The sequence below is a fragment of the Doryrhamphus excisus genome, chromosome 22 (assembly GCF_030265055.1).
Source record: "Doryrhamphus excisus isolate RoL2022-K1 chromosome 22, RoL_Dexc_1.0, whole genome shotgun sequence".
In the NCBI taxonomy this organism is placed as follows: domain Eukaryota; kingdom Metazoa; phylum Chordata; class Actinopteri; order Syngnathiformes; family Syngnathidae; genus Doryrhamphus; species Doryrhamphus excisus.
Window position 1 is genome coordinate 2,972,167 of NC_080487.1, and position 26,854 is coordinate 2,999,020.

Below are 26,854 nucleotides of genomic sequence, written 5' to 3' on the forward strand. Positions count from 1 at the left end.
ATTTGCAGCGTTTGCAGCGTTGCCTGCGCGTCCAGGTACATTGGAAACATAGTCAAGGAAGTGCCTTTTTATAACGGATAAAATCCGATTTACGCATATACCGGATATAAATCTGATATATGCGTAAAACGGACATTTTCCGGTATACGCATATAACGGATTTCGCTTATATCGGACAAAACCAGTGGGAACAATTGAATCCGATATATCCGAGGTTTACTGTATATATTCAGAAGAGAAAATTATCGTTTAAACATATGCCAACTTGACAAGTGCACAAATTGAAATAAATAAATAAACAAATGACACGCACCGCCACGGTAAATTTCCGCACAACATGCTTCCCAAGTCATATTTATTGGACTTTATTGTCATTTTTCCAATTTATAGCGGACAGTGCATCTCACCCCTACTACAAGAGCTTCCCACTCATGGACTTTGCCCACTATCAGGCGCCTCCAGCATTCCACCCGGTGCCAGTCCAGCCCAAAGAGAAGTCCTACATCCACCAGCACCTTCCATCACAACCCAACCTCCACGCTCCTCTTTCCATCGCCATACCCCCGAACCATCTGGAACACCCCCACCTCCCAAAGACAACCACACACCCACTGCTCTCCAGCTCTGCCTTCAAAGCCTGGGAGCCCAACAGTCGCCACGTCCAAAGGCAGATCTCCGCCCCGGGGTCCGCATCCATGCACGCCTCCCACTGGAGACACGGCTACACGGCCCGTCGGCAACAGAGCATTGAGAACATGCCCGATCTTTTTAATCAACCTTGTGGAGGAATGTATGCAGGGGGTACGACAGGGCACGGGGCGCATTTCCATGTGCAACACCCGCCTCAAGCGCCATACTACCACCACACCAGGCAAAAGAGCTACTCCACCCACAGTACAACTGAAGTGACTGTCTGAGCACCACGTGCTGCACGGTTACGTATAAAGTACTTTGGTGTCAACACCAGAGTTTGGGATTAGTCTAAGAGCAGTCATACACTCAAGAAAGGTGAAAAGGGTGCAAAGAAATGTAAAAGTAAGGCAAAAACCAAGCTTGTGGATTATAGCCATGCTGGTTTTAAGGTTATTGTACTTTGTAGAAATTGTATAAACTCGACGGAGCACCATAATACGGTCTACATTCAGAGATGGTTGACTTGGTGCGCAGATAGACATTTTTTTATGTGGCAGTGTTTTATATCTGCAAAACTTTGTCAGTAGAAAACATGAGTTGGTTGTTAAATGACACATTTTACACCTTTCCATAAGCCTAACCCTCTGGAGGTTGGCCACTGCCATAGTTTTAATACAATATATAATTTCTAGACTAAACGGCTGAGAATATTGTACTTAAAAAATGACTATTTTGCATCTCAGTGTCTACCTCCATGCACAGCTGGCTTCCCCTTGTACCTTTTGCCGTTCTCCACTATGTACTATTTTGCTTTTGGTGCCATCAGGCCCAGCATACAGGGACAGCATCCCCGAGGTGACATTAACTCAACAGTGAGGACAATGCCACCATCATGTCAGCTCCCATCAGCCTCCATCCCAACCATGGAGAGCGAGTGGTGGGGGAAAGGAGTTTGTAAAAGCCAGCGGCTTTGTCTCCTTAGAAAAGAGGAGAAAGAGAGCGGAGAGTAGAGAAAATGGAAAACTAACTGCATGTTTTCCTTCCTCGGGGGAAGGAAAGGCAAAGAGTCACTGTGAATCTGGGTTTCTCGCTACTGAATTGTCTGGGTCATAACTCGGGAGTGTGTGGACCTGCGAGGACACTCCTGTGTTATTTCTCTACCTCCGGGCGCTATTGCCGGGAAATTTGTGGAGGCATTTGCAAGCCTGCAGCTTTAAACATTACTCATGTATTCTCCGAAGCCTGGATAGCAAAAGACAACATGCAGACCTGCAAGCTGCTGCAGACAAGCAACAGTTCCTTTTATTTGAAGGTAAAAAAAAAATGTTAGAACATAAAGAGAGAACTTTAGAACTATTGGATTTTTATTTAGAGTGTGTGAGGCTTTCCCCTGGAAAAACAAATGATAGTTCTAAATCAAGCACCAAACCACTTTTTGCAGATAAACAACCGCCAGTCAGTTTGTGTTTCTTTTTCCGTGCTTGTAAGTGGGTCATGTGAACACAACCTGTTCCATGTTTAAAATTTGAACAATTGCTCATCACCGCTTGATTGAGTTGATTTGGGTTGCTGTGTTTTCTGTTCTATTATTTTTATATGCAATATATGTGATTTCCAATCACAACATTGTTGTTAGGAACCTACAATCATGCATTTTTGTCCACCTAATAGTTGCTTGTACATTCAGTGTTGTCTTTTATTTTTAAACACATTTTTCAGGATTTGTGTAATGTTTTGTAAAAAAAAAAAAAAAAAATCAATGTAAAGCTATGTATATTTCAGACACATTTAGTTGGAAAAAGGGCTTTATAAAGTAGGTATTTATTTCTAAGAATTTATTATAACCGATTCAACAGATTCAAACTGAATTTATTATTGCATAGAATAACATGAACCATGACTCATAGAGAGCACTAAAATAAATATTTGCTTTTGTAATGTGAAAGTGACGCAGTTAAAGTAGGCCTTCAGTACTGCATGTCACAATATTCCAGCGCCACAATTAGAATATGGTACAACAACAAAAAAACAGAGTGGACAGGGTGTCCAAACAATTGATTTGGTTTTTATTGTGCAACTCTGTAGTAGTGACTGGAAAATGTGCAGAAACATGGATTATGGAAATTGGAATAAGAATTATTCATAAAGGGAAAAGGCACAATGCACTTCTGTAGCTGACTATACTACATGTAGAATTTAAAACTGCTGTACATGCAGCAAATAAGAGAACTATGATACAAAGTAAATGGAATATGTTGTGGTGAAAGTTAGAGGATGTAGCAAAAACACAGTGAGCTGTACAGTATTTACCAAAAACCCACAAATGGTACAGGACTGTTTTTCCTCCGCCATGTTTGAAACGTTTAAAAGAGAAGTATTAAAGATTGGAAAAACTACAGTTTTTTTGTTTTCTTGTTATAATGTGTTGTAATGAAAAATACTTTGGACACCCCTGTTTTATACACTTTGGACAACTTGACTCCTCAGCTAACTAAACACACACTTGCAATGTGGCTGGAAGTACCTGGAAGGAGCCTGCACAGGCACTGAAGGTCATGCTCGCTTCACAAGGTGTTTTCCCAGGAATGAAAACTGCTCAGTTGGTGACCAGTCCAGGGTGTAACCCGCCTGTCAGCTGGGATAGGCTCCAGCATACCCCAGTGAGGATGAGCCGTACAGGAAACGGATAGATGGAAAACTGCTGGGAGAACAATTGCACAATTGTAAGCTCACACTGACACCTTGTGGCTGTTCCCGGTATTACCGAAAGTACGCCTACTGACAATACAAAACATTTTGAATACAGTACGTTTATCTTAAAGAAAACCTCATGTTTGACTAAATACCGTTCAGCCTTTCATACCACACTCTCAATTACAATATGTAGAAATTAAGCAATAGTTCATTTCCACAACTTGATTCAAGTTTTACAGTTAACATAGCACATTTACAAAAAATACTTCTACTTCTGTACTTACACTTTTACAATGCAATTATGCATACTGTGTACACTGCGTAGTGGCGTTTGTACTCAACTGTACCTTTGTACTCGAAACTAAAGTGGAAATATCGAAGGGCGCGAAGCCATGTCACCTCTTCCTGCAAACTTTTCTTTGTCAACATAACCCCCGCCTACTAAAACGTGATTGGTAGATTTTTTTTATTGTCAAATAAACTGGCCAATGAACACAGAGCTAAGGAGTACCAACAAGTCCAGTCCGTCCATGCTAATTTGCCAATTCTGACTACAGTCACTTGTAAAAAGGTAAGGGATTTTTTTTATACACGGGGTATTTTTTTACATATTTCAATTGTTTTTGTGCACCATTAACCAATTTGAATCTACATCGCCTCCAAGCGGTACAATAAACAGTAAAGCTCACATAAGCTAGTTGCAAGCTAAGCTAGCACAGCATGTTTGAATAGATTTGAGATACAGCGACATGTACGCTTCAATGCTGCAGTGGTTCTTTTTTAATTCACTACTCCTACTACACTTATACAGTCCCTTCAGTTATACTTATACGTATGCATGTACTTAGTTATACTTACTAGAAGCGTAATTATGTCCTTTTGGGGGCATTCTCTAACGTGACAGAAGTCAACAATGGCCGAGTGGAACGCATACTTCCGGGATGAGGATGAGGATGAAGGACAGGAAGAAGGAGAGCAACCAGAAGGTGACAGTAGAATTTCTTTTTGAATGACCCAATGTTGTTTATATAGAGAGTGCATGCCATTGTTTTGCGTGTTTTGCATGAAATCTCCATGATTGTCTGTCGTCATCAGGAGAATACAAGGTCTTAGGGAGAGACAGCTTAGTTTTCTTGGTGGATGCCTCAAAGGAAATGTTCATCAAAGGAGAAGATGGGGAGCTGTCTAATTTTGACATGACCATGCAAGTAGGTGTCATCGTATCTTTTTTTTTTGTGATTCTACAACCTGCCTCCACATGTGCTGTTTGTTATTGTGCAGGTTGTGCGTAGTGTGTACACCAGAAAGATCATCAACAGTCCACGAGACCTTATAGCGTTGGTCTTCTACAGCACCAAACAGAGCAAAGACCCCACCAACTCTTTCAAGCATGTCTATGTCTACCACAGCCTCAGCGAACCTGGTAAGAATATAGAATATAGAATATAACATTCCCCAAAAGCGTCACACTAGAAAGGTCTAATGAGAATAGGACAGCAAAATGACAAACATCTCCCTTTCGATCCAAATTTGCACAGGTGCAAAGCGAGTGCAGGAAGTGGATGCACTCCGGGGGGAAAAAGGCGCCCAGCTCGCAGCAGAGACCATGGGCAGTGGTGATACATCGTTGCCCGACGCCCTGTGGTGCTGTGCCAATCTGTACCGGGACTGCAAGCTACGCCTCGGCCACAAACGCCTCCTGATCTTTACATGCAGAGATGGACCGCACGGCGGCGACGGCACCAAAGATCGACAGGCTCGCACTCAAGCCAGTGATCTCAAAGAAACCGGTGGGAAATAAATCGTCCGTGCGTGATTTAAAACACCATTCAAGCAAATAACGAGAAAATGTTCTCTCTTTCAGGCGTCTTCATAGATTTAATGCACTTGATGAAACCGGGCGGCTTCGACATCTCACTCTTTTTTCGCGACATTATAAGTCCACCGGAGGATGCCAGTGATTTAGGGCTCCAGTTGGAACCTTGTGCAAAGCTTGAAGACCTCCAGAAGAGAGTACGAGCCAAGGAGAGGAAGAAGAGAACGATAGCCAGGTAGAGTAGGTTTTCTTTTCAGACTTCCTGCTTTGCATTTCATGAATTGACTCCTTCCCTTTTTATCTTTAGGCTCAATCTGCGTCTCGGCGAGGGCATGAATGTAGCCGTGGGAATGTATTCCACTGCTGTGACTGTTCGGAAAGCAGCTCCTATCAAGCTGTACAGGGAAAGCAATGAGCCGGTCCGCAGCAAAACACGCACCTTCCATACACAAACAGGAAGCCTGCTACTGCCCAGCGAGATAAAGAAAGCACAGGTAGGCGCTTTATATAATAAATAGTAACTTTATATTTTTATATATAAAGTTTATCATAATAACCTGAATCATCACTTCCTAACCACTCATCTGGAAGAGTTTTATGTCTCAAAAGGGCTTATTTTCTCTGATTATATCTACTACATTGGGTGATATGACTGTAAAGGTATACTATAGGGGTGTTACTTCATGTATAGAAGGCTCTAATAATGGTAAAAAAAATACGATTTAGAAAGTCATAAACAAGTTTTCTATGCTCAAACTACAAAAATATTCTATTTATTAATATTGAAATCTACGTCACAGAAACTCTGTTATCACGGTCGGGTCTGGAACCAATTAACTAATTAATTAACGAGGGATTACTGTACACAGTGGAACCTGCTTATATCAACAACGCATCCATGTCCCACTTTCTCCTTACGACTAAAAAGTTCCGGCTTGAGTCGACATTGTATTGTTAACTTCCTCATTAGTTTGCATTTTGGTGATATCGATATCCGCTTATGTTGACATCAGTTAGTCTGTCCGAGGGGCACCAACGTGTTTCCTTCTCCTTGATGCAGGTGTATGGTAAAAAGCAGATAGTGATGGAGAAGGATGAGGTGGACGCCATCAAGAAGTTTGACGACCCCGGTTTGTTCCTGATCGGATTCAAACCGATGGAAAGGCTGAAACTGCACCACCATATTCGACCATCCGTCTTCCTGTATCCTGAAGAGGGCGAGGTGCAAGGTAGCGTCACGTGTTCATCTGTGTGGCTTTGGTGTATTGTGTTGGGAAAAATTCAGTGTACACCAAAAACATGTTATGTCAATTGGAGACTTTAAATCAGGGGTCTCAAACTTGTGGAGACGCTAGTTTGATGCCCCCACCTTGAAGTTTAAGTTTAATGTTGAAATGACAACTTAAAGCTGTGTGCACACCGGACACAATTAACATGATTTTGCCCCGCCCATACTGTTAACCTACCCCTGTTACCCCGCCCTGTTTTGCTTTGGATTAGCAATGAAGCTAAAGGCTTATGACGCAGGAAATGCAGGAAATGATTTGGAATAAAACGGAAAATACACGTCAAGATAAAGCATCTCATCAAACATGTTGTTAAAGTTATGACGCCGCTCCCAGATGGGACTGAGTACGATGCTAACTTGCTAATTGAGTCAAATTATTAAGTTTCATTAAATGTACTGTTAATACTGTACATTTCAATCTGAAAAAAATAATTTCTCTACCAACTGTATGTGGTTTCTTACGTTTTTCTTATTTGCTGTTTTATTATTATTTTACTTATTTATTACTGATTGATTGATTTATTCTCTTTATTCTTATTTGTTTATTTTTTTAATCTTATTTTGTGTATAGAAAAATATAAATTAAGATATTTGAGAACAGTGGAATGTTTTATCAGATATTTTGGTGTGGAAAACCGGAACCAAAGTACTGAAAAAGTGTAGGGTATAGCAGAAGCAAAAGCATTGAATATATATTTTTTTCAGTTTTTAATAAATGCGTTTTGGGTTTTTTTTTGAAAACCTGATGCGGCCCGGCTTCACCCAGAACCTAGCTCCGGTGGCCCCCAGGTAAATTGAGTTTGAGACCCCTGCTTTAAATTGTCTATGAAGGCTTCATTATCTTATGCGAAAAACAACAAACCACCCTGAAAAGAATATATTGGCCGATCTCTAGTCTGTATTTGCCCTGGGACTGACTAGTGTCCAGTCTAGAGTGTACCCCCATTTTTGCCCAAAACCAGCCGGTATAGGCTCTAGCTCACCCAACTGAAAAAAAAATGAATGTGATTTGTCGTCAACGGTCAAGTAGTATTATCCTTCACATTCTCAGTGTTGGGAATGAACTGACCTTTGAGTTTAAAGTGGGAAGAAAAAAAAACATCTGCAGGCTGTGTTCCACTATTTTTGACATTCTTGATGCAATCATGAGGTCATGAGTTGGTCAGCAGATGAGTAACGCTGTTTCGGTCACAGTAGCAGAAGGTTGTGTTTGTATTGCCTGTGTGTACATATTTGTGTGTTAAGATCACTTTGCTCTCTAAAGCTGTGGAATTCAGACGTTGATCCACTCAACACTCAAGGGCCTCAACGCTAGTTTTTTTTAATTAAAAATAAATAACAAGAGCGCCAACATGAGGTACATAAAAAGACCCAAAATAAGATGTATAGCATAAATTCAGTGAGTGGAATGTGTGCTGTTAGCATATGTCGTAATAAATGCTTTACCACTTCCTCACCAGGCAGCTCCTGTCTCTTCTCTGCACTGATGACCAAGTGCATGGAGAGGAATGTTTTTGCCCTGTGCCGATGCATTTCCCGCAGAAACTACCCGCCGCGATTCGTTGCCTTGGTGCCTCAGAAAGAGGAGGTGGACGAGCACAAGGTACAGACCACGCCACCAGGTACTCCGCTCTCTTGTCGGTTCATGCCATTTTAATAACGACAAGGATTAAGCGCTTTCATGCACTTCCATTTTCAGGTTTTAATGTCATTTTCCTGCCCTACGCCGATGACGTGCGGAGTCTGGACCCACCGCAGTCGCCGTGTGCATCGCCAGAGCAGGTGGACAAGATGAAGGAGATTGTCTCCAAGCTGCGCTTCAAATACAGGTAGTTCTTCTGTACAAAAGTGACATATACAGTATATAGTACGCAGATATTTCCCGGGAATATGCTTATTTTTCTTTACAAGGATGGAGGCTTTTGAGAATCCAGTCATCCAGCAACACTACAGGAACTTGGAGGCCTTGGCTCTGGATATGGTGGCTCCAGATGACATAGAGGATCTCATCAGTAAGAAAGTCATCGTCTGTCAACCAGTTATCTCATTTCTGATTCATCTTTCTACTTCCTGGTTCAGTGCCAAAGTTGGACCAGATTGACCTTCGCCTGGGTACTCTCGTCCAGGATTTTAAAGATCTTGTCTACCCTGCAGACTACAACCCGGACAGCAAACCAGCTGCCAAACGCAAAACAGGTGAGTTAAGTCATCCAATAGATAAGCTGTAGGTGTAGCACAATGAGGTGACGTTCAATGTTCATTCGCATTACTTGAAGCAAGTGCTGCCGGTACAGCAGAGAAGAAGCCCAAAGTGGAGGTTTCAGAAGATGAGCTCAGGGTCTCCGTGCAGAAGGGCACCCTGGGGAAGATGACTGTGGCTGCGCTCAAGGAAGCCTGCAAGCAGTTTGGCATTCGCACCACCGGCACCAGGAAGCAAGAGCTAATAGATGCTCTGACTGCACAGCTGGCCCCCTGAATGCCTCACTGTGCTTTCTGTGCCGTCTGCAAACCAAGACACTCGTTTTTTTTCCACTTTTGAGGGAATCACAAAACCTCACTTGCTTGCTAGGAGGTACAGATGATATACTTTACACCAGGGGTGTCCAAACTGCAACACATGTTTATGTTTAAAAATCCACAGATAACAACCCCGATTATTAGCATTAAAAATAAAATGTCTTAAGCTTATGGAATCAAACTTTATGTTGGTAATTCTCAATGCTGCTAAGACATACCGTGCTAACTTTTTTCATTTTTTCCCTAAACCTTCTACGAAATGTTCTGAAGTGGTCCGTCTTTCATTTTAGTCTTAAAATATACCATAAAAAAGCCATAAATGACCCCAAGGTGGTGGCAGTTTGGACACCCATGCTGGTTGTCTTTGTGTTTAACCCACAGTAAGAAAAATTATTTTGCAAAAATAAAACCCAGAATTCCACGTTTGTTTTATTTGAATAACATCAGTGTACTGTAGTTAGTGTGCAGTACTGCTTAGCCACTTTTCCAGTTCGACTTGTCTCACAAAAAAAGGTGTGCGTGTGTGTGTGTGTGTGTGTGTGTGTATGTGTGTGTGTTGAATGAAAGGCAGCAGCAAGAGGAGCATACTGCTGCATTGTTTGGCTGCACAGCATGTAAACACAGTGTTAACTCCGTCTTAGCATTAGTCTAACCGAGGGCAGGCCTCTGCAGGCAAGAAAGAGATTACGGAGGAGCAGTTCAATCTGACTTTCAGGTAAAGTGTTGTACTTTTATTAACAACTCATTCACATTGTAGTAGTAGTAGTAGTTGTTGTAAGGAGTCTGTGTGCTTTGTTGACTCTTCAAGGATCTTTACTCTGTTCAAGTAATGGATTGCAAATGTGAAACTGGCAACTCTGAGGATGCACTTCCAGGTAATTTGCACATTAAAGTACATTTATGCACATTAAGTGCACAGTTGGACATAACAATGTTCAGCCAAAGGTTCATTCATGACTTACTTTTTGTAGTTTTGTCCATACAGTACCTCACAAAAGTGAGTAGAATGGATCCATGTACATGCACAGATTTTTCGTTAAAATAATTATTTTTCCCCACAGAAATTCTCATTCACATTTACATGTTTATGTCTTTATGCGTCACTGAGATTTCACATTTTCAGTGGTCCTTGAATGCACCATAGTGTGAAGCAGAAATGACACTTCCACTTCTAGCAGGTCTGACTCTAACTGATACAGATGTTAACCGAATCAAATTTCCAATAAGAAGTAATTTAAATCCAATTCACCCAGTTCCAGTTCATAGCTATACAATTATAATTTTACACAAACAAAACAATTAGAAATAGATATAAATTATGGATGAAAGGGATAATTGAACATTTAAGGTTAGTTTTACCTTCACTGCCACAGTCAATGTTCATTTATTTCTTTTATTCGTCATTCATATGCATTTAGAATTGTTTTATGGATGTATCAACTGTTGCGTCAACTGTTGGTGACGTCATAGACAAGCGACATGATATTTGGTAATTTTGTTTAGCCCACTGACGGATGCTAACAAGGAAGGCTGTTTTGTGATTTAAAAAACCATTAAGAACACAGTTTGACTTATGCAGTGTGTTAACAACAGACAAGATGAAGAATATTCAACGGTACATGCTAATTGGGGCGGACGTTAACTGAGGTTCCAGTGTATAATAAGCTCCTCAGTGGGCAAAAGTGGGACGCTTTTTTCATCGAAGTTCAACAGCTACCTATTAGCGTCACTACTTCCTGAATCTGAATCTCTCTAAGGATCATGGGAACTGTAGTTCTTTTAGTGTACAGCCCCAATCCAGTGCAATCTGCCATATATTTGACATGCCAACATAAATGATTAGTAGTAGCAGCTTGTTAGCAAGTAAAAATTTCTATTTTACCGCATTATTATTTAAGCCATAGGGTTGAAATCATGTGGAAAAAAGTAGCAACAGAAAAATACAATCATCTTACATTATCTTTTAGTAGTGATAAGTGCCTATAATATAATATATAATATAAAATGGGCTTAATATGTGTGTGAGCCATGTCTAATAAAGAAGAGGAAGGTTTCTGGAGCATACTCTAATGCAATAATTGTTGCAAATGTTGATCCAAAATCCACGACGACTGAGCGGGAGCAAGCCGCGTGTCACAAATAGACATTTTGACGGGCGTGTGTCCATTACGCAAAGCTAATGGTGTGATTTTCTCCCTTGTTTAGGCTGGTGGATGAACAGCAGCAACATCCAAATTACCGTGGTGGGATACCTTCTCTACAGATTCTCACAGAGTCAGTCACTCAGTCGCATCTGGTTAGCTTCAGTCAGGAAAAACGAAAAAATTCCCTGAGTAAATAAGCCTCTTTACTGACTCACATGTTGACCGACTTGTTTCTTGTATTGATCATGGATGAGAAACTTGCTCCAACTTGCACACAAGTTGAGTAACTGAATACATCTTCGCTAATCAGTCACATGCCTCCTGTTTAAAGTTCACCTTCAGATAGTTGTGAGGATTTTAAAGCTAAGCTTTCTATGATATTGTCACACAGTTACATACTAATGTATTAAGTCATTTTTTTACATGGGTATTATGCTGTACATTTGTTACACTGGTTTGTGCACAATTTTTCCGTATGCCGGCCTTGTTGACACCCCTAAACCAGTAGTTGAAAATCATTTTTAAGGAATTTAGGCAACACTTACAGTCAAACTGTCTTATCCCTGCAGCCCTGCCAGCACTGATCCGATGGCCAATTCGTCTTTTTTGCTCTATAACTGGTGAGTCAAGTCAAGTCAAGTCAAGTCATCACGTGTGTTTTGGTCTTCATGATCACACTCCCAAGAACTATATAATGCACCTCTCATACTGTATGTGTTCCGCTCAGGTCTATCAGCTCTTTGGGGCTGGGTGAGCCGCCTTGTGAGGACCCTCCGAGGTACAACATGCAAAAATAATCCCTCACAAACTCTAAACAACACACACACGGACCTGTCCTCCATCTTGTGTCTTATATAGGAATCCAGAGTCTGTGTAAATGGCTGTCTAGAGTTTGGAAATTCTTTGTAGGTAAGTCAGTTTTTTGTTTTATTGTTCTTGATTTTCTGTTTTTATGAAATAATAATTCAAATAATTGGTGGAGGGATTTTGTTTGTTTTTAAATAATAGCAATAAAACTAATTTATAATGAAAATAATCAAATTCCTTCATCAGCTTGTTCATCTAAATTCAAATGGATGCTTCCTGTCATCAGGGTCATTACAGGTCAGTTTTTGTTCATTTTAGATTTGACTCTTCTATTTATTATTTCATAGAGAGTCAGGGGTCAATGGGTTACGTGATATTGTTGTTTGGAGCAAAAAATTCTACCTGACAACAAATGATCATGAAAATGTGTGATTTTTGCAAATAAGCCAGATTTAACCATGAACCCGACTGACTTTTGTCACTTATGCAGGATCATCAAGCGATGGGTCTTTGGAGTTTGAAAACACCAGACTGAACCTCTCCAGTCCATTAAAAGCAGACCTGAGGCTGATCCTCCTTGGCCCTGCCGGAGGAGGACGTACTTCAGTGACAAACACTTTGCTGGGCTGCAGTGTAGCACAAGGTGACGGACCTCTCACGGAGAGCACCATTAGAAGGTCTGTAGTGGATGGTAGAGAGGTCACCGTCATCGACACTCCAGATCTACTGGGTCCTTCTTTGGGGAGAAACCAGAAAGCGAGGGAAGCTTTGAGGAGTGTTCAGCTTGCAGGCCCTGGTCCTCATGCCATTTTGCTTGTGATGCGGGCACCACGCTCCAGCAAGAACATGCAGCAGGACGCGATGCGAGTCATCCAAGCTACTCTGGAACTGTTTGGAGATGGGGTCCTGGAGTACATCATACCAGTGCTCACCCATGCTGACTGTTTGAGCCCAAAGCGCACCGGCGAGCAACTGCTAGATGCGGATGCTGGAGGTCTCCAGACGCTGACGTCTCTATGCGGACAGAGGCCTGAGCTGCTGGACACCAGGCCCGATCAGCCTCCGGAGGTGCAGAGCGTGACGCGCGGGAAGCTGGTGGGGCGTGTGATGGAGCTGAAGGCGCTGAGGGGGCAGTTTTTTGTGCATGAGCTGCAGAGGAGGGAGGAGCGTTTCAGAGAGGAGCTGCTTGGTAACATGACCTCTGAGCTGGCCAGAAAAGTGGACTACAAGTAGAGCAGGGGTGTCCAAAGTGCAGCCCTGGTTGCCATTGTCCAGCCACAGCTCATTTTGTTAATTGATTGTTGCTTTACTCTAAAACAAAAATAAATTCATTAGTAATAATGTTACACGAATATTTGATCATTGGTCATTCAAAAAAATAAAAAGACACAATTACTTTTATTATTCCATCCTTGTTTGTTGGTCAGTTAGTATATTTACATACGGGATATTGTTAGCCTTATTTAACTTGTAAATGTAAAAGCACACTCAAATAATCTCAGTTGAACAACAATTAAACAGGTAAGGCTACATTAAAAAAAATCTACAATTTTGAGAATAAAGGCATACACAAGAAGAAAGTCACAAATTTAGGAGAAAAAAATTGTACATTTCAAAAATTTAAGTAATATATTTCTCAGAAAATAGTTGTAAATTTACAAGAATAAAGTCATAAATTTACAAGAATAAAATAATAAATGTTATGAGAAAAAAGACATAAATGTACAAGAAGAAAGTCACAAATTTAGGAGAAAAAAGTTTCAAAAATTAAAGTAATAAATTCCTCAGAAAATAGTCGTAAATTTACAAGAATAAAATCATTTATTTACAAGAATAAAGTCATACATTTACAAGAATTAAGTCATACATTTTACAAGAAAAAATACATAAATGTACAAGAAGAAAGTCACAAAGTTAGGAGAAAAAAATTTCAGAAATTAAAGTAATACATTTCTCAGAAAATAGTCGTACATTTACAAGAATAAAGTCATACATTTAAAAGAATAAAGTAATACATTTTACGAGAAAAAAGACATAAATGTACAAAAAGAAAGTCACAAATTTAGGAGAAACATTTTGTTACATTTACAGGAATCAAATCATACATTTACCATAAAAAAGTCATAAATTTACAAGAATAAAGTCCTACATTTACCATAAAAATAAAAGAAAGGTACTTATAGATGACATTGACAATTACCAACACTTCCATTGCCTTTTATTTGTGCACCTTAGCATGACATTGTCACCGGAAGTGGGTGGAGCACTGGAATTATGAGGCATTGGGGAAAAAAACTTAGTAAAAGGTCCCAATACCGAATCCGTATCGGAAACTTGGTATTGAATCGATACCAAAATTGCAGCGTCGCTCTCCCCACCAGCGTCCACTCCTCCACTCCTCCCTCCCTCCCTTCTGGTGACGCAGAAAGTCACGGCAACATGGAGAGTGACGCTGTTGCGCATGCGCACTGAGCAGACGCAGACTGCCACTTGGTGAAAAGTGGCAAAAGACAAAGGACGCAACTGCTCTCTGAGAAGGAACAGAGTCCGATTTCACTCCCCGGAGCAGTGGGCGACGTTTGGGTTTGCCACGGCAGCGACTTGGTGAGTTGTCCTTGTCCGAAAACAAGTTATTCGACGTAACAAAAGCAGGCGCTGCTCGGGCTTGTTTGCTCAAGACAATGTTGTCGCGTCGAGCCAGTCTGTCACTGTTGTGGCTCGGCTGCAATCTGGACGTGGACTGCGTGGTTTTTTTTTTAGGATGTGTGACATTTGTGTCAGGGGATAAGAGTCACCATATTTGAATATGTGTGTTTGTTGCTTTTGTATTGTCGTTACTAGCCAACTGAGCAGCCAGCTTCCTTCAAGCAGTCCAAGCTGCCGAGGATGTTTACCTTCTCATTTTGGGGTCTGCTGACCAACATTGGAGCTATTTTTAAGGAGCAAAGTGTTTCTTTTGGCGCTTCTGACTCTAAGCTATGTTTTGTGATGTGCTTTGACAGGTCTTGGACATCTTTGCTCAGGCATCGGCCCTTTTACAGTGGATGTTTGGCAGCCTGGTGATGGACGAAAAAGCCCAACTGTAAGCAGGAAGCAGCACGCAGGATGAAGGAAGTCACCATCATCTCTGAGGTGGAGGTGTAATCCATCTCTTCTTCCGTGATCCCATGCTCTGCCGATGTCCCCATTCCCGATTTAAACCCTCACGTCCCCTTCGATCATCCACAAACACAAAAGATCCTCTCTTCCAAAGCGGCTGAGAGGTTACCATGGCGATGGTTGTCATGATACAGATGTAGCTTCCTGAAGACGGTGACAAAGAACCCGGGATGGGCAGCACTCCGTATCCAGGCGGAGAGTGGAAGGGGAAGGGCAAAGGAAGCCTGCAGGAGTTGGGCTGCATGCCTTGGAAGGTCAGCAAGCAGAAAGCCGGAGTTGGAGGGGAGGCGGTGAGAGCAGAAGAGCGAAGGTGCAGGGATCCGCAGCAGGAGCTTTCGTCCTCCTCTTCCTCGCTCACGGCGCCGCAACTTCCTCAAGCGTCGCTGACGCGTCCGGCTATTTACCACGAGAAGCAGCGGCGGGAGCTGTGCGCCCTGCACGCGCTCAATAACGTCTTCCAGGATGGCTCGGCCTTCAGTAGGGACACCTTGCAGGAGATCTACCAGAGGTGGGCGGTCTCGGTGTTTGAGTCCCGTGCATGCATGTGATGCTTCTCCTCTTGACTCGTCGCAGGCTTTCTCCCAGCACTCTGGTGACGCCTCATAAGAAGAGCATGCTGGGAAACGGGAACTACGACGTAAATGTCATCATGGCCGCCTTGCAGACAAGAGGCTTTGAGGCAGTTTGGTGGGATAAAAGAAGGTCAGTGGACTTGTCAGTGAAGCAAAAGTTATCATAGGGACACAGACATTTGTATTAAACTGCAATTGTACGTTGTTTACCTTTTGGTAATGCTAATGCTAATGGTTTAATTTCATTTGAACATGCATCAGATTACAATTGAGTGCATCCCATAATCAGTTCACAGTTCCACATGTCCAAAAGGAGTAGGAAGAAGCAAAGCTTATTAAATCCTACCCCTCCATCTGCTACTTTTACAATCAGTAACTGTTACATTTGTTCACTTCCTGCTTTCCTAATATAGTTTAAGTTTTTTCATTCATTCATTTTCTACCGCTTTTCCTCACGAGGGTCGCGGGGGGGGGGGTGCTGGAGCCTATCCCAGCTGTCTTCGGACAAGAGGCGGGGCACACCCTGGACTGGTGGCCAGCCAATCACAGAGCACATATAGACAAACAACCATTCACACTCACATTCATACCTATGGACAATTTGGAGTGGCTAATTAACCTAGCATGTTTTTGGAATGTGGGAGGAAACCGGAGTACCCGGAGAAAACCCATGCATGCACGGGGAGAACATGAGAGATGGCCGAGGGTGGAATTGAACCCTGGTCTCCTAGCGCTGAGGTCTGCGCGCTAACCACTCGATCGCCGTACCGCCCAGTTTATTTAATTTTATTTTATAATAAAAATAAAATGATTATATATAATTTTATTTTTGTGTTTGGCGTCCTCTGACATTGCCGGTCTACCATGAGATGGTGCAAATTTGCCTTATGTTCTGTGTGGAACCATCAAACATTTTCGAATGTACAATGTGCGCGTCTACAGCTTTAAGACGATTGAAACGCCATCTTTGCTCTTCCAGGGACGTCGGCAGCATCGAGCTGTCCAACGTGACCGGCTTCATTCTCAACGTTCCGTCCAATCTTCGCTGGGGACCTCTGCAGCTGCCACTCAAACGTCAACACTGGATCGGCGTGAGAGAAGTTGCGGGAGTCTACTACAACCTGGACTCCAAGCTCCGGGGCCCTCAACCGATCGGTAGTCCAGATGAGCTCAGGTGAGAGGGACGGAAGGTTTGGTTACTTCAAGTGCTGTCATGTAGCTACTGTAGATGGTTAAGTGGAGAGTGGTGGTGCCATCACCTCCTCTTCATTCCGCAATGCATTTTTTAATAAAAATTATTATTATTAAGGGAGGAAAAACATCAAAATCCGCCCTGTTGTAACATAACAAGGAGCAGTTGAGATCTATCAGTCTGAAAAAATGATATATTCTTATATAAAGCAATTTCTAAAGCTTTGGGACTCCAGCAAACCACAGTGAGAGCCATTATCCACAAATATCAAAAGCATGGAACAGTGGTGAACTTTTCCAAGAGTGGCCGGCCAACCAAAATGACCCTAAAAGTGTGGTGACAAATCAAATACAAAAAGTCACAAAAGACCCCACAAGAACACCCAAAGAAATGCAGCCTTCACTTGCCTCAGTTAAGGTGAGTGTTCATGCCGCCACCATAAGACAGACACTAAGCAAAGATGGCCTGATATGGCAGAGTCCCAAGACCAAAACCACCCCTGAACAAAAACAACATCAATGCTTGGCTCAATTTAGCCCTGTGCCCCCCTAGTGGGGATAAGTGGCATAGAAAATGGATGCATCTGAAACATTAAGTTTGACGAAGAGAGCAAACACTGTATTTGTTTCCATTAAATTGAAATATCATTCTTGTATTTCTTTTTATTCGCTGAAACCCTTCTTTTCTTTTTTCTTGTAACTCCTGACCACAAACCAGGAAGTTCCTGCGCCAGCAGCTCCGAGGGAAGAGCTGTGAACTTCTCTTAGTCGTGTCGGAGGAAGTGGAGGCGCAACAAACATGGCGCTCTGACAGCTGAGGACTGAAACAGCCAATCACAGCCTGCGGTTGAGATTAATTTAATTAATGCACACAGCCAATTGCATACTGGTGGAATTTTTTTTTTTTTTTAGGGGGGGGGGGGGGTTACACGATAATGGCTGGATTCTCTTGATTGGATGCAAAAGCAATGAAGGAAGCAAACACTTTTCCAGGGAAGAATAATGAGTTATTTACTTCAAAGAAGATTATTATTCAATTTCTGCTATTCTTGTGTTTTTATACGACATATCCGGACTATTTTTCAGTCACTTGTGATCTGCTGGTTTTAATGTTTTTTGTCCTTTTTACTGTTCAAGTCTCCAAAGTTCTGGGAGTACACTTGAATTTGGTTTTGTGTTTTTTCGTCTCTCCTTTAACGGAGGGAATAGTTAATTTGCCGTTCCTTCACTTTCACCAAAGCGTGCCCTTCTTCACTTTGTTGCGACGGCGTCTCCACTCCTTCTTGTTTTTGTCTTATCTTATCAGAGGTCACTTTTTGTGTTACATCCACTTCTTGGACACCACAGGCACAGAAGTGAGAGCCTTTACTGTACAGTCTTGCAGACTCAGCAGTTTACTTTGGCAACGCAGCAATGCAAATAGTCCCTCTAGTGGATGTTTGTGGTAGTTGCTGCAGCTTTTTTTTTTTTTTTTTTTTTACTTCTATCCTGTAGTAGTGGTCAAAGAAATACTGTATTGCTACAGTGACCAATAGGGCCAAATGCACAGCAATGTCCAAATGATCCAAAACAAAAAAAAATACATTCATAACATGAAAATGCTGCAAATTAATAATACTACAATGACAGGGTCAGAAGCAGATGCAAAAAAAATAACGCCCAAAAGAACTGCATGAGTGAAATGTTGCAGGTTCACAGAAAAAAAGCGGAAATCAGCCAAGCACTAGATATGTAATATTTAACAGTATTACAGAGTAAGCCGTTTTTATGACGCAAAGATTGTCTTTAGAGATGGAGATCCATCATGTCTGGTGTCCCCGTTTTGGTGTGTGAACTTGCATCTTTTGCAATTATTTGTCATACGCAGGATTTTCCTGTCGCATTTGTTGTTGTGCTGTTGGTCTGCGATGATTTGGACGTTGCTGCCTGCTGCTACAGTTTATAGCATCATAATATCACATCATTTCACCAAACAACGACCATATTGCACACTTCATTTTCATGCACAAAACAATCGCAGTGTAAAGTGTATAATAATAAGCTATCTTTTTTTTTTTTTTTGTAATAGCAGCGTATCAAATGAGTTTGAGTTGTTCGTAGTTTCAGTGAGTTCACCCTTCAGCGGTGTTCAACTCTTCAGGCAGAGAATAAAAAGCCAATTTATCTTCATCAGGTGGCTCCAAATCGACCTTTTCGACCCGAAATCACAGTGTTTGGTGTTTTTTTAATGTATTTTCTCGGTTATCCATGATGTTAAAACAGTAAAGTTAGATGTATCTATCATTGCACAGATAGGACACTTGCAATTGTGTTTTACATCATGAATGTAGTGCTCAATTATACAGTACATACTAAGATTACAGTATCTGAACATTTGCACAATGTATGATATCCATGCCTTTTCCCAGACTGACGCTCGGTTTTGACACGGAGAGGTTTTTCTAACATTTCGTGAGAGAATGAACATGTTAGAAACCTCTCCCAGTAGGCCTGTGATGCAGTAATGAAATATTCATAGCAAATGTACTTTTAAAGTTTACAGTGCGGACGTCATGGCATTGTGCAAGTGATCATGTCGACATTAATTGCATATGACAATGTATAAAGAAATGTCTTCATACTTTTAAGCAGTCAAAAGTGACATAATTAGCAGATAAGACTCGGATCGGAAGTGCATTTTTTCCGTACTACACACCGTTTTCACCAAACAGTTCATTAAAGTAACCATTGCAGCAGTCACCTGTAGCGCTATCGAACCTGCACACAACGTTTGGGGGGGTTTGTCATGTTCAACTATAGTGAGGGTTGTCACGTGCAGAGGTGGTTGTGATGGAAGCAAACAAAAAAAGAAAGTGGATTTAGTGGGCTCGTGTGGTTGTATTGTGAAATTAGCCTTATGAGAGATTCAATGTTGTAGCTCTTGAGATGTATCCGCTGTTTCTATTTACATGTGTTGTCTTCTTTGTGACAATACCGGCCTTAAATTGTTTACATGAAAAGGTGCGTGGGCACTTTCACACGTGTATTCCAAAGCACTAATGTAGACGAGCAGTCCATTAAAGATGTCTTCACTGATTTGGTTATTTACAATGCTTGCATTGTTCTATAAATCATATGTTGATCTGTCAAGCTTTAATGCCAATAATATGCCTCCTTTATTGTGGTTAATTGGTTCCAGGTCCTTTTTAATGGGTAAACACATATATAAACACTTAGCACTATCATTCTAGGTGTTAGCATGCTAAAGTTACCATGTTAACATTAGCATAGTAGCATGTTTTGTTATTGTAGACATAAATTGAATCCATTATTATTATTATTACCTGACACTATCATTCTAGGACCTAGGTGTTAGCATGCTAATGTTAGCATTGTTAGAATGTTAACATTAGCATACTCTTAGCATTATTATTATTATTACCTGACACTATCATTCTAGGACCTAGGTGTTAGCATGCTAATGTTAGCATTGTTAGCATGTTAACATTGGCATGCATTATTATTATTATTACCTGGCACTATCGTTCTAGGACCGAGGTGTTAGCATGCTAATGTTACCATGTTAACATTATTAACACCTAGGTCCTATCATTCCAGGACCTAGGTGTTAGCATGCTAATGTTAGCATTGTTAGCATGTTAACATTATTAACACCTAGGTCCTAGAATGATAGTGCCAGGTAATAATAATAATAATGCATGCTAATGTACATATACATTAGCATACTAACACCTAGGTCCTAGAATGATAGTGTCAGGTAATAATAATGATAATGCTAAGCGTATGCTAATGTTAACATCTTAACAATGCTAACATTAGCATACTCACACTTTTTCTATTTTCATGGATAAATATATATGTATATCAATATTTAGCACTATCATGGTAGGTGTTAGCATGCAAATGTTAGCATTTTTTGTATTTTCATAAGTAAACACGTACATTAACACAGATGTTAACATGCTAATGTTGCCATACAAACATTTGTTGCTATTTTCATGGGTAACCACATATATAAACACTTACTACTATCATGCAATTGCATTTCAAAATGACACGATTCAACCACATTTCAGTCATGTGGTTCTATAAATTCAGGCATTCACACTAGTTTGTATTAATATTTATACCTTTTCTCGTTACCGTTATGCTTTTTTTGCTCATTTTATTTTTTTATTTCGCATTAGCTCGTGAAGACCTGATGCCTCGCGTGCTCGCTCACACTTCCACCACTAGAGGGGGCACGCGCGCAGCAAAGTAGAGCAGGGCGCGCTCTCGCCCCTAAACGGGGTCGCGCTGAGCTGTGTGCAGATGTGTCGCAGATTCGACACGTCCAAGTTGCTGCCATTAAATGACCATCAAACTGTCGGGACTCTAACCCGGCGGTCGTGTTGGAAGCGGGGCACCAGTCCGGCTCTCGGTAGCTCGGATTGAGGCGAAAAAAAGACGCCACTTTTTGGCAGGTCGGAGACGCGCGCATTGATGATGGAGCTGTCAGCGATCGGCGAGCAAGTGTTTGCCGTGGAATCAATCGTCAAGAAAAGAGTTCGGAAGGTAACAACCACTTCAGTTATATCCCCCAAAATGAGCCGTTTCCTTTCACCTTGTGAACGTGGCTTGGAAGCAAGGAACCGTGGCGCCGGTGTTATAAAAGCATGGTAATGACAGCCTGACAGATTAAATGGGCAGCATAAGCTGGTTATCTAATTTAAAGAGGCAAGTGTTGTGTTGTTTTATTGTTGCACAACAGCGCAAATTGTTTAATCTTCCTGTTAATGTTGTGTTCAGGGCCTGTTTCCTTGCTAGTTATTTTCATGCATATGAAACACGTTGTGCGTTGCTTGGATTTCGCTCATAAACAACACCTTTTTTATTTCAGAGCCGAAATATTTTAAAATATTTCCCTTACTGTATAGTTTTAATAAACTTTACAAATGTTTTAGGGTAAACAAAACCAATTACAACATTATCGCTAATATATCAAACTTGTTAACTATTAGTAGCAATGTTGCAACATTTTTTTAATTTGTAAAATGAAGTCTGTGAATCATTCTATATGATAAAGCGTGACTTTAACTTCAATTTGATGCGTTATTACACCAAATATTAAAGTTAGCAGAGATTTTATACCGGAAAATAGTGCCTTTGGTCGCCATTACGTTAACATGGAGTCAAAACAAAAGCTGTCATGGACTCCAGGACAACTGTACAACTAAATACATCATAGCTTAGGCTGTGAAATCTCTTTTAAAAGTCAACATTGTATCCATTTTTTTAATTTTGAAAAAGTCCAAGAAGAAAGTCAAGGCTATTTATTACAGGCTAATGACAGTTAGCATCGAATATCAGGTGGCTAGCACTATAATGCACGTGCCTTGAAACGGCTTCATCAACACTTTCAATCAGGTTCATTTAGTACAATACAAAAGTTATTTTGATTGGGAGTAAACACGCCCAAATAGTGAAATGTAAAGTGTCATTTGTGTCGTAAAGAAAGAAAAATAAAGGAGGAATATATGTTGATAGGAGTTACACCATACTAATTCATAACGGCTTACAGTACTTCCTTTATAACGTCAACCCCTGCCCCCAAGTGGCCAAATGGAGGACTACACTTTGGAAACACGCTTAAGACTGAAGACCTTCCATGTTACTTCAAAAATTCATATTTCATTTCCACAGGGGAACGTGGAGTACCTGTTGAAATGGAAAGGGTGGCCTCCAAAGTGAGTATGACGTGAGAAAACATAACACAACCTAAATCTGCATCCATTTATTGCAGGGATGCTGCTGAATTATGTATAACCTTTTACAGGTACAGCACCTGGGAACCCGAGGAACACATTCTGGACCAGCGTTTAGTCCAAGCCTACGAAGAGAAGTATGTATTTCTGGAAAAAGGATATGCGGAACGATTTGTTTTGGATGACAAATTGGAGACTGTTTAATAGTCTCGTCTTTCCTAGAGAGCAGAGGGACAGAATGCTGAGTCACAGGAGGAAAGGATCCAAAGCCAAAAGACTCTTGTTGCAGGTTCACCTTCATTAAAACTTGTTGTTTTTTGAAATTAGCGATGTGTGACGTCATATCTTCTCCCACCTCATAACTTTGGCCTGATTCTTGGTGTGCATTCAGAATACAGTCTACACCATGGACCTTCGCAGCGCTCACAAGACCGCAGACACGCGTCTACCACGTTTACGTCTCTCCCTGACCCACTCGTTGGGTCTGGAGGACGACGACGACGAGGAGGAGGACGACGAGGAGGAAGACGAGGACGACGAGGAAGAAGAAGACGAGTCGTACAGTGGCTGCAGAGGGGCGCGCTGTAAGAGGAGGCCGCAGACCAGATGCCTTAACTCGAGGCCCGTGAGTCCGTCACAGGAGGACTGGAAAGGCCAAGGAGAGGAAGAAGATGAAGAAATGGTCATGGTAGAAGATGAGGAGACAACAGAAAAAAGCTCCAGCACGCCTCAAGGTGAGTTTGTGACGTGGACATTCAGGGTCAGGGGTCATTTCCATGTCCTTGTTCCCTTCCTCCTTATCGCTAGGCAGTTTTTTGTAACAAGGAACTGTCACTTCCTTAAATCTGTGGTCATAATCCCGAGTAAATGTGCCAGGATTGGCTGGTTTCAGACATGCGTCAGCCAATCCGAGGAATATTGACTCCTTTACGTGTGTAATATAAGAAACGGGGAAAAAAGTACTCCGCAGAGATCAATAAAGTCTTCCACTTTTAGGTCAGAAGAGGCCGCCCCAGTGGAGCCCCCCTATTGGCCGAGTGGAGATGACGGACGCCGTCTGGAAACCCGTCATCGGTCCGGCAGAGGTGACGGTCACGGACGTCACCCTCAATTCTCTCACCGTGACGTTCCGAGAGTCACGAGCGGCCAAAGGCTTCTTCCGAGTGTGGGGGCTGGAGGTTTGAACAGTTTGGGTTGAAAAAAAACGCTGAAAACTCGTTTTCAGCGTCAACATCTCGTCTCTGCTTGTCAACTTACTGACGACTTCCTGTCCAGCCTGTGTCTTGTTTCCATGCACCCCGGACACGTTGCCTTGAGAGGAAGGGAGGTTAGACACACGTGCACGCGTGTTTCCGAGCACTAAAGCAAAAAACAAAAAAGCCAATATGAACGATGATATGTGGGGATGTTTATTGTCTGTAATGCTTATTTGCACTGATTGTCTACTTTTCAATATGTCAATATGGCCGCCTAACACAACATGATACCATTTAATACACTAGATCCCTGCTATCCGTGGGTTATGATCCAGGACCCACTACAATGTGAATAATGGACGCCGATAGCATCTTGTTGAGTGACTTGTGAAACAGCGCCCTCTGTTGGATTCATCAAGTCATCAAACCACTTTGTATTAAAGTTACCATAAAAAAAAAACAATTTAAAGCACAGAGAATAAATCTGTGAATATGCGGGGATCTACTGTATTGCTCTACACTCCCCATATCGATGCTCTTAACGGCACCCGTGGCGGTCACACTTTTAAAGGGAACACAAAGAGTTTTGAATGTAGTAAAAAAGTACAGGAACCTAAAGGAATATTGCACTAGAAGACCTACTGTATAATGAAGTTTATTGCACTGATGGACTATCACTGTTGTATGTTTTAACGCATGTAGGGCGGGGGTGTCCAAACTGCAGCCCGGGGCACATTCGTAAAACATAATTTAATAAGAAAGTTGAAAAATTATAAGAATCTGTAGTAATTTTCCTCATAATAAACAATTGAAATCTAGCAAGAAAAAGTCACAATTTTACAAGAATGATGTAGTAGTAATATAAGAATAAAATAACTTAATTTATTAGCATATAGAAGGTTATTTTATAGAGAATATCAAACAAAACAATCACAATGTAATGACAATAAATTCCAAATATTACAGTAATGAAGTCAAAACTTAACAGAAGAAAATGGGTTGAAAAAGTTGTAAACGTAAAGTGGATCTATCATGCTCATGTTCACTTGTGGACTCCTCTAGAGCAGCGAAACACAATAACCCACACACAAAGCTTTCTAGATCTTCCAGAATCTGCACCTATCCCAGCGTTTTTTCCTTGGATTTCCGAAACGGTCTGTTTATTTATCGAGTTTGCAACTCAAAACAAAGAAAATGAGCATGGCAGGTCCCCTTTAAGTTAAGTAATAATGAATTAAGACTTAATATAAAGACCTAAGTTGTTGGTGAAGACAAGACGTGTGCTCATATAAGTACATAACGCTACCGTTGTCCCTCGTGTTGTACATGAAAGTACAGTACTGATGTGTAGTGTATTGTAGTTTAACTTAGACACATACTCCATCTACTGACTACACGCTTCACGTTTCGGCAACCATTTTATCATCTCAAGGGACAAATCTAGTATGGACATGAAACTTCAGAGTAGTCAGTGTACAGCTTGTACAGTAGAGATGTACCGTGATCTTAAAAGTAAGTGAACCCACCGCAATTGTTGGCTAAATAGCTGGCGACACAAGTGAGTACAAACCCCAGTATTTTTTGTCACCTTCACTTTGGGCTTCTTTAGCGAAGTACATGTGGCCCAGTTTCAAGTCTTAGTACTTGTTGTTAACTCGGTGAACCAGTCCCGGCAGCACTCATGCAGCCCACGGCGACAGGATGATCTTGGTACTCGCTTGTGTTGGCAGCTATTTATACAATAGTGGCTGTGTGATCACTTATTGTCAATGGATAGTGTATCTCTACTAGCTGGGATTGATGCTGTGGCAATGCAGGTGCATGCCGTCACTGTTCTACACTGTTCTACACTGTTCTACACTGTTCTACACTGTTCTATACTGTTCTATACTGTTCTACAAATAAGATAAAACTGCATTCTCCTGCAGAAAAGTTACAACTTGGATTTTCCTCTGTATCTTGGATCACTTCTTCTAGCCCGACTGAAAGGACACAAGGACATCAACAAGTGGATGCGTTACCCGTCTCACGCAGCGACGTCCCAAAACTGCAGGGAATGGAAGCGAAGTGCCTGATGTCACACTTTTATCGTATTACTGACGTATTTAAGACTTGAAATAATGCGGAGAATTGACGTACGGAAAAGGGGACACACACACACACACACACGTGTTTTGCTGTCTTTATTTTTCTACAATAAACTGAATGTATATTTATTCTTTTGGAGTGTGTACGTGTCACACGGGTGACAAAGCAAGAGTAGTTTTATACCGTTTGTGATCACGTGATCCCATGACTGCTATAGTATACTATACTGTACCATGCTGTCATACGTCGCACTTTACTGTCATGTAAAGCTGAACATTGAAACGCTCCAGTTGCACCGAGGCTCAGTCTGGTGACAACTTTTCTGTGGTAACACTAAAAAAATAAAATAAACGTGGCTCGTGCTTCATATTTTCATGTTCATTCAATACTTTGATTGGTTTGATTCTTTACAGGTGTGCTTCAACTCTTTTTTTTGCATAATTTTGTGTTTATCTTGACATTTTTTTTTCCATTTTGACAGTGTTTTAACTAGGGCTCTCAAACGATCAAAATTTTTAATAAATTAATCTGGATTAATCTCCACTAGGTGTTAAATATGTCAATTTTTATAATGACATGACGCAATTATATACGTTGGGCCTTGGCTTACACTGTGGTTTGAACATTATTGCTCCCTCACGATCACATTTGAAAATACGTGTGGAAGTGGTACATTTTGTTTTCTAACTTTGTCCTTCCCCACTTTGTTTTAAATAAGTAACGGGAAAAGCTCAACAAGTTAGCTTACAATGCTATGCTAGCGGCGGCAGTTTCATGTCCCTGCAGTGATCCCGTATTAACCGAGGAGTAATAGGAATAGGAGTGAAAAGGTGACTATAGGGTTGTTATTTCATGTCTACAGGGCTCTAACAATGGTTAGATAAATCATATTTAGAAAGTCACAAACTGGTTTTCTATGCTCTTAACTATGAAAATATACTAGTAATATTTAAAATGGCCTTGGTTTTCATGTTCGTTTTCACCTGAATTATTAACAAAAACTGA

At 41.3% G+C, this 26,854-nt stretch overlaps 5 protein-coding genes and 1 long non-coding RNA gene across 18 annotated transcripts in view; 5 read left to right on the top strand and 1 right to left on the bottom strand.

Annotated features, from left to right (window-relative positions):
* shisa8b (shisa family member 8b) overlaps positions 1 to 3,676 on the top strand; it is a 33,348-nt gene extending 29,672 nt beyond the window's left edge. For all 3 annotated transcript variants that reach the window (XM_058062629.1, XM_058062628.1, XM_058062630.1), the window contains one exon: positions 391 to 3,676. In XM_058062629.1, coding sequence (XP_057918612.1) covers positions 391 to 917 — 527 coding nt within the window. In that variant the 3' untranslated portion in view covers positions 918 to 3,676. The remainder of the gene's footprint in view (positions 1 to 390) is intronic.
* The window catches only part of LOC131110002 (uncharacterized), a 37,314-nt gene extending 33,053 nt beyond the window's left edge, over positions 1 to 4,261 (bottom strand). Inside the window, exons 1-2 of one of the 4 annotated variants that reach the window (XR_009120811.1) lie at positions 4,186 to 4,261; positions 3,158 to 3,334 (exon numbers count right to left, since the gene is read on the bottom strand). This is a non-coding gene — a long non-coding RNA (uncharacterized LOC131110002). Of the gene's footprint in view, positions 1 to 3,157; positions 3,335 to 3,674; positions 3,752 to 4,185 lie in introns of those variants that run through there. The other 3 variants (XR_009120812.1, XR_009120810.1, XR_009120813.1) reach the window with 3 other exon arrangements.
* xrcc6 (X-ray repair complementing defective repair in Chinese hamster cells 6) lies at positions 3,815 to 9,369 on the top strand. The gene is made up of 13 exons (XM_058062625.1): positions 3,815 to 3,898; positions 4,232 to 4,313; positions 4,423 to 4,535; positions 4,609 to 4,750; positions 4,866 to 5,117; positions 5,192 to 5,378; positions 5,451 to 5,637; positions 6,204 to 6,372; positions 7,892 to 8,053; positions 8,131 to 8,260; positions 8,343 to 8,443; positions 8,511 to 8,627; positions 8,708 to 9,369. Exons 2-13 carry the CDS (start codon positions 4,241 to 4,243, stop codon positions 8,905 to 8,907), a joined length of 1,833 nt encoding a protein of 610 aa, XP_057918608.1. The 5' UTR covers positions 3,815 to 3,898; positions 4,232 to 4,240; the 3' UTR covers positions 8,908 to 9,369.
* Positions 9,370 to 9,481: 112 nt separating this feature from the next.
* Positions 9,482 to 13,273, top strand: LOC131110000 (uncharacterized). Of its 5 annotated transcripts, XM_058062634.1 has the most exons (8): positions 9,482 to 9,663; positions 9,757 to 9,823; positions 11,154 to 11,222; positions 11,662 to 11,712; positions 11,820 to 11,870; positions 11,951 to 12,001; positions 12,146 to 12,196; positions 12,390 to 13,273. In XM_058062634.1, exons 2-8 carry the CDS (start codon positions 9,778 to 9,780, stop codon positions 13,130 to 13,132), a joined length of 1,062 nt encoding a protein of 353 aa, XP_057918617.1. In that variant the 5' UTR covers positions 9,482 to 9,663; positions 9,757 to 9,777; the 3' UTR covers positions 13,133 to 13,273. The 5 variants fall into 5 exon arrangements, with proteins under 5 accessions (XP_057918617.1, XP_057918616.1, XP_057918620.1 ...); XM_058062633.1 differs by lacking the exons at positions 9,482 to 9,663; positions 9,757 to 9,823 and adding an exon at positions 10,435 to 10,563 and having other exon boundaries at positions 11,154 to 11,281; XM_058062637.1 differs by lacking the exons at positions 9,482 to 9,663; positions 9,757 to 9,823 and adding an exon at positions 10,435 to 10,563.
* A 1,094-nt stretch (positions 13,274 to 14,367) lies between these two features.
* Positions 14,368 to 19,905, top strand: josd1 (Josephin domain containing 1). Its single transcript, XM_058061633.1, has 5 exons — positions 14,368 to 14,503; positions 14,902 to 15,566; positions 15,632 to 15,760; positions 16,610 to 16,804; positions 17,540 to 19,905. Exons 2-5 carry the CDS (start codon positions 15,229 to 15,231, stop codon positions 17,637 to 17,639), a joined length of 762 nt encoding a protein of 253 aa, XP_057917616.1. The 5' UTR covers positions 14,368 to 14,503; positions 14,902 to 15,228; the 3' UTR covers positions 17,640 to 19,905.
* Positions 19,906 to 21,079: 1,174 nt separating this feature from the next.
* On the top strand, positions 21,080 to 26,237 carry cbx7b (chromobox homolog 7b). 4 transcript variants are annotated; one of them, XM_058062608.1, is made up of 6 exons: positions 21,080 to 21,375; positions 22,504 to 22,547; positions 22,637 to 22,702; positions 22,773 to 22,854; positions 22,957 to 23,299; positions 23,562 to 26,236. In XM_058062608.1, exons 1-6 carry the CDS (start codon positions 21,304 to 21,306, stop codon positions 23,747 to 23,749), a joined length of 795 nt encoding a protein of 264 aa, XP_057918591.1. In that variant the 5' UTR covers positions 21,080 to 21,303; the 3' UTR covers positions 23,750 to 26,236. The 4 variants fall into 4 exon arrangements, with proteins under 4 accessions (XP_057918591.1, XP_057918592.1, XP_057918593.1 ...); XM_058062609.1 differs by having other exon boundaries at positions 21,082 to 21,375; positions 22,788 to 22,854; positions 23,562 to 26,235; XM_058062610.1 differs by lacking the exon at positions 21,080 to 21,375 and adding an exon at positions 21,409 to 21,479 and having other exon boundaries at positions 23,562 to 26,237.
* Positions 26,238 to 26,854: the final 617 nt, after the last annotated feature.

Coding starts and splice junctions, on each gene's coding strand:
- xrcc6 (XM_058062625.1), top strand. CDS start 4,241: ATGGCCGAGTGGAACGCATACTTCCGGGATGAGGATGAGGATGAAGGA. Junction 5,118..5,191: donor CAGTGATCTCAAAGAAACCG/GTGGGAAATAAA, acceptor TCTCTCTTTCAG/GCGTCTTCATAGATTTAATG. Junction 8,261..8,342: donor AAGCTGCGCTTCAAATACAG/GTAGTTCTTCTG, acceptor TTTCTTTACAAG/GATGGAGGCTTTTGAGAATC.
- LOC131110000 (XM_058062633.1), top strand. Junction 11,282..11,661: donor AAAACGAAAAAATTCCCTGA/GTAAATAAGCCT, acceptor TTATCCCTGCAG/CCCTGCCAGCACTGATCCGA. Junction 12,002..12,145: donor AGTTTGGAAATTCTTTGTAG/GTAAGTCAGTTT, acceptor TTCCTTCATCAG/CTTGTTCATCTAAATTCAAA.
- josd1 (XM_058061633.1), top strand. CDS start 15,229: ATGGGCAGCACTCCGTATCCAGGCGGAGAGTGGAAGGGGAAGGGCAAA. Junction 15,567..15,631: donor TTGCAGGAGATCTACCAGAG/GTGGGCGGTCTC, acceptor GACTCGTCGCAG/GCTTTCTCCCAGCACTCTGG. Junction 15,761..16,609: donor GTTTGGTGGGATAAAAGAAG/GTCAGTGGACTT, acceptor TTGCTCTTCCAG/GGACGTCGGCAGCATCGAGC.
- cbx7b (XM_058062608.1), top strand. CDS start 21,304: ATGATGGAGCTGTCAGCGATCGGCGAGCAAGTGTTTGCCGTGGAATCA. Junction 22,548..22,636: donor TGGAAAGGGTGGCCTCCAAA/GTGAGTATGACG, acceptor AACCTTTTACAG/GTACAGCACCTGGGAACCCG. Junction 23,300..23,561: donor AAGCTCCAGCACGCCTCAAG/GTGAGTTTGTGA, acceptor TTCCACTTTTAG/GTCAGAAGAGGCCGCCCCAG.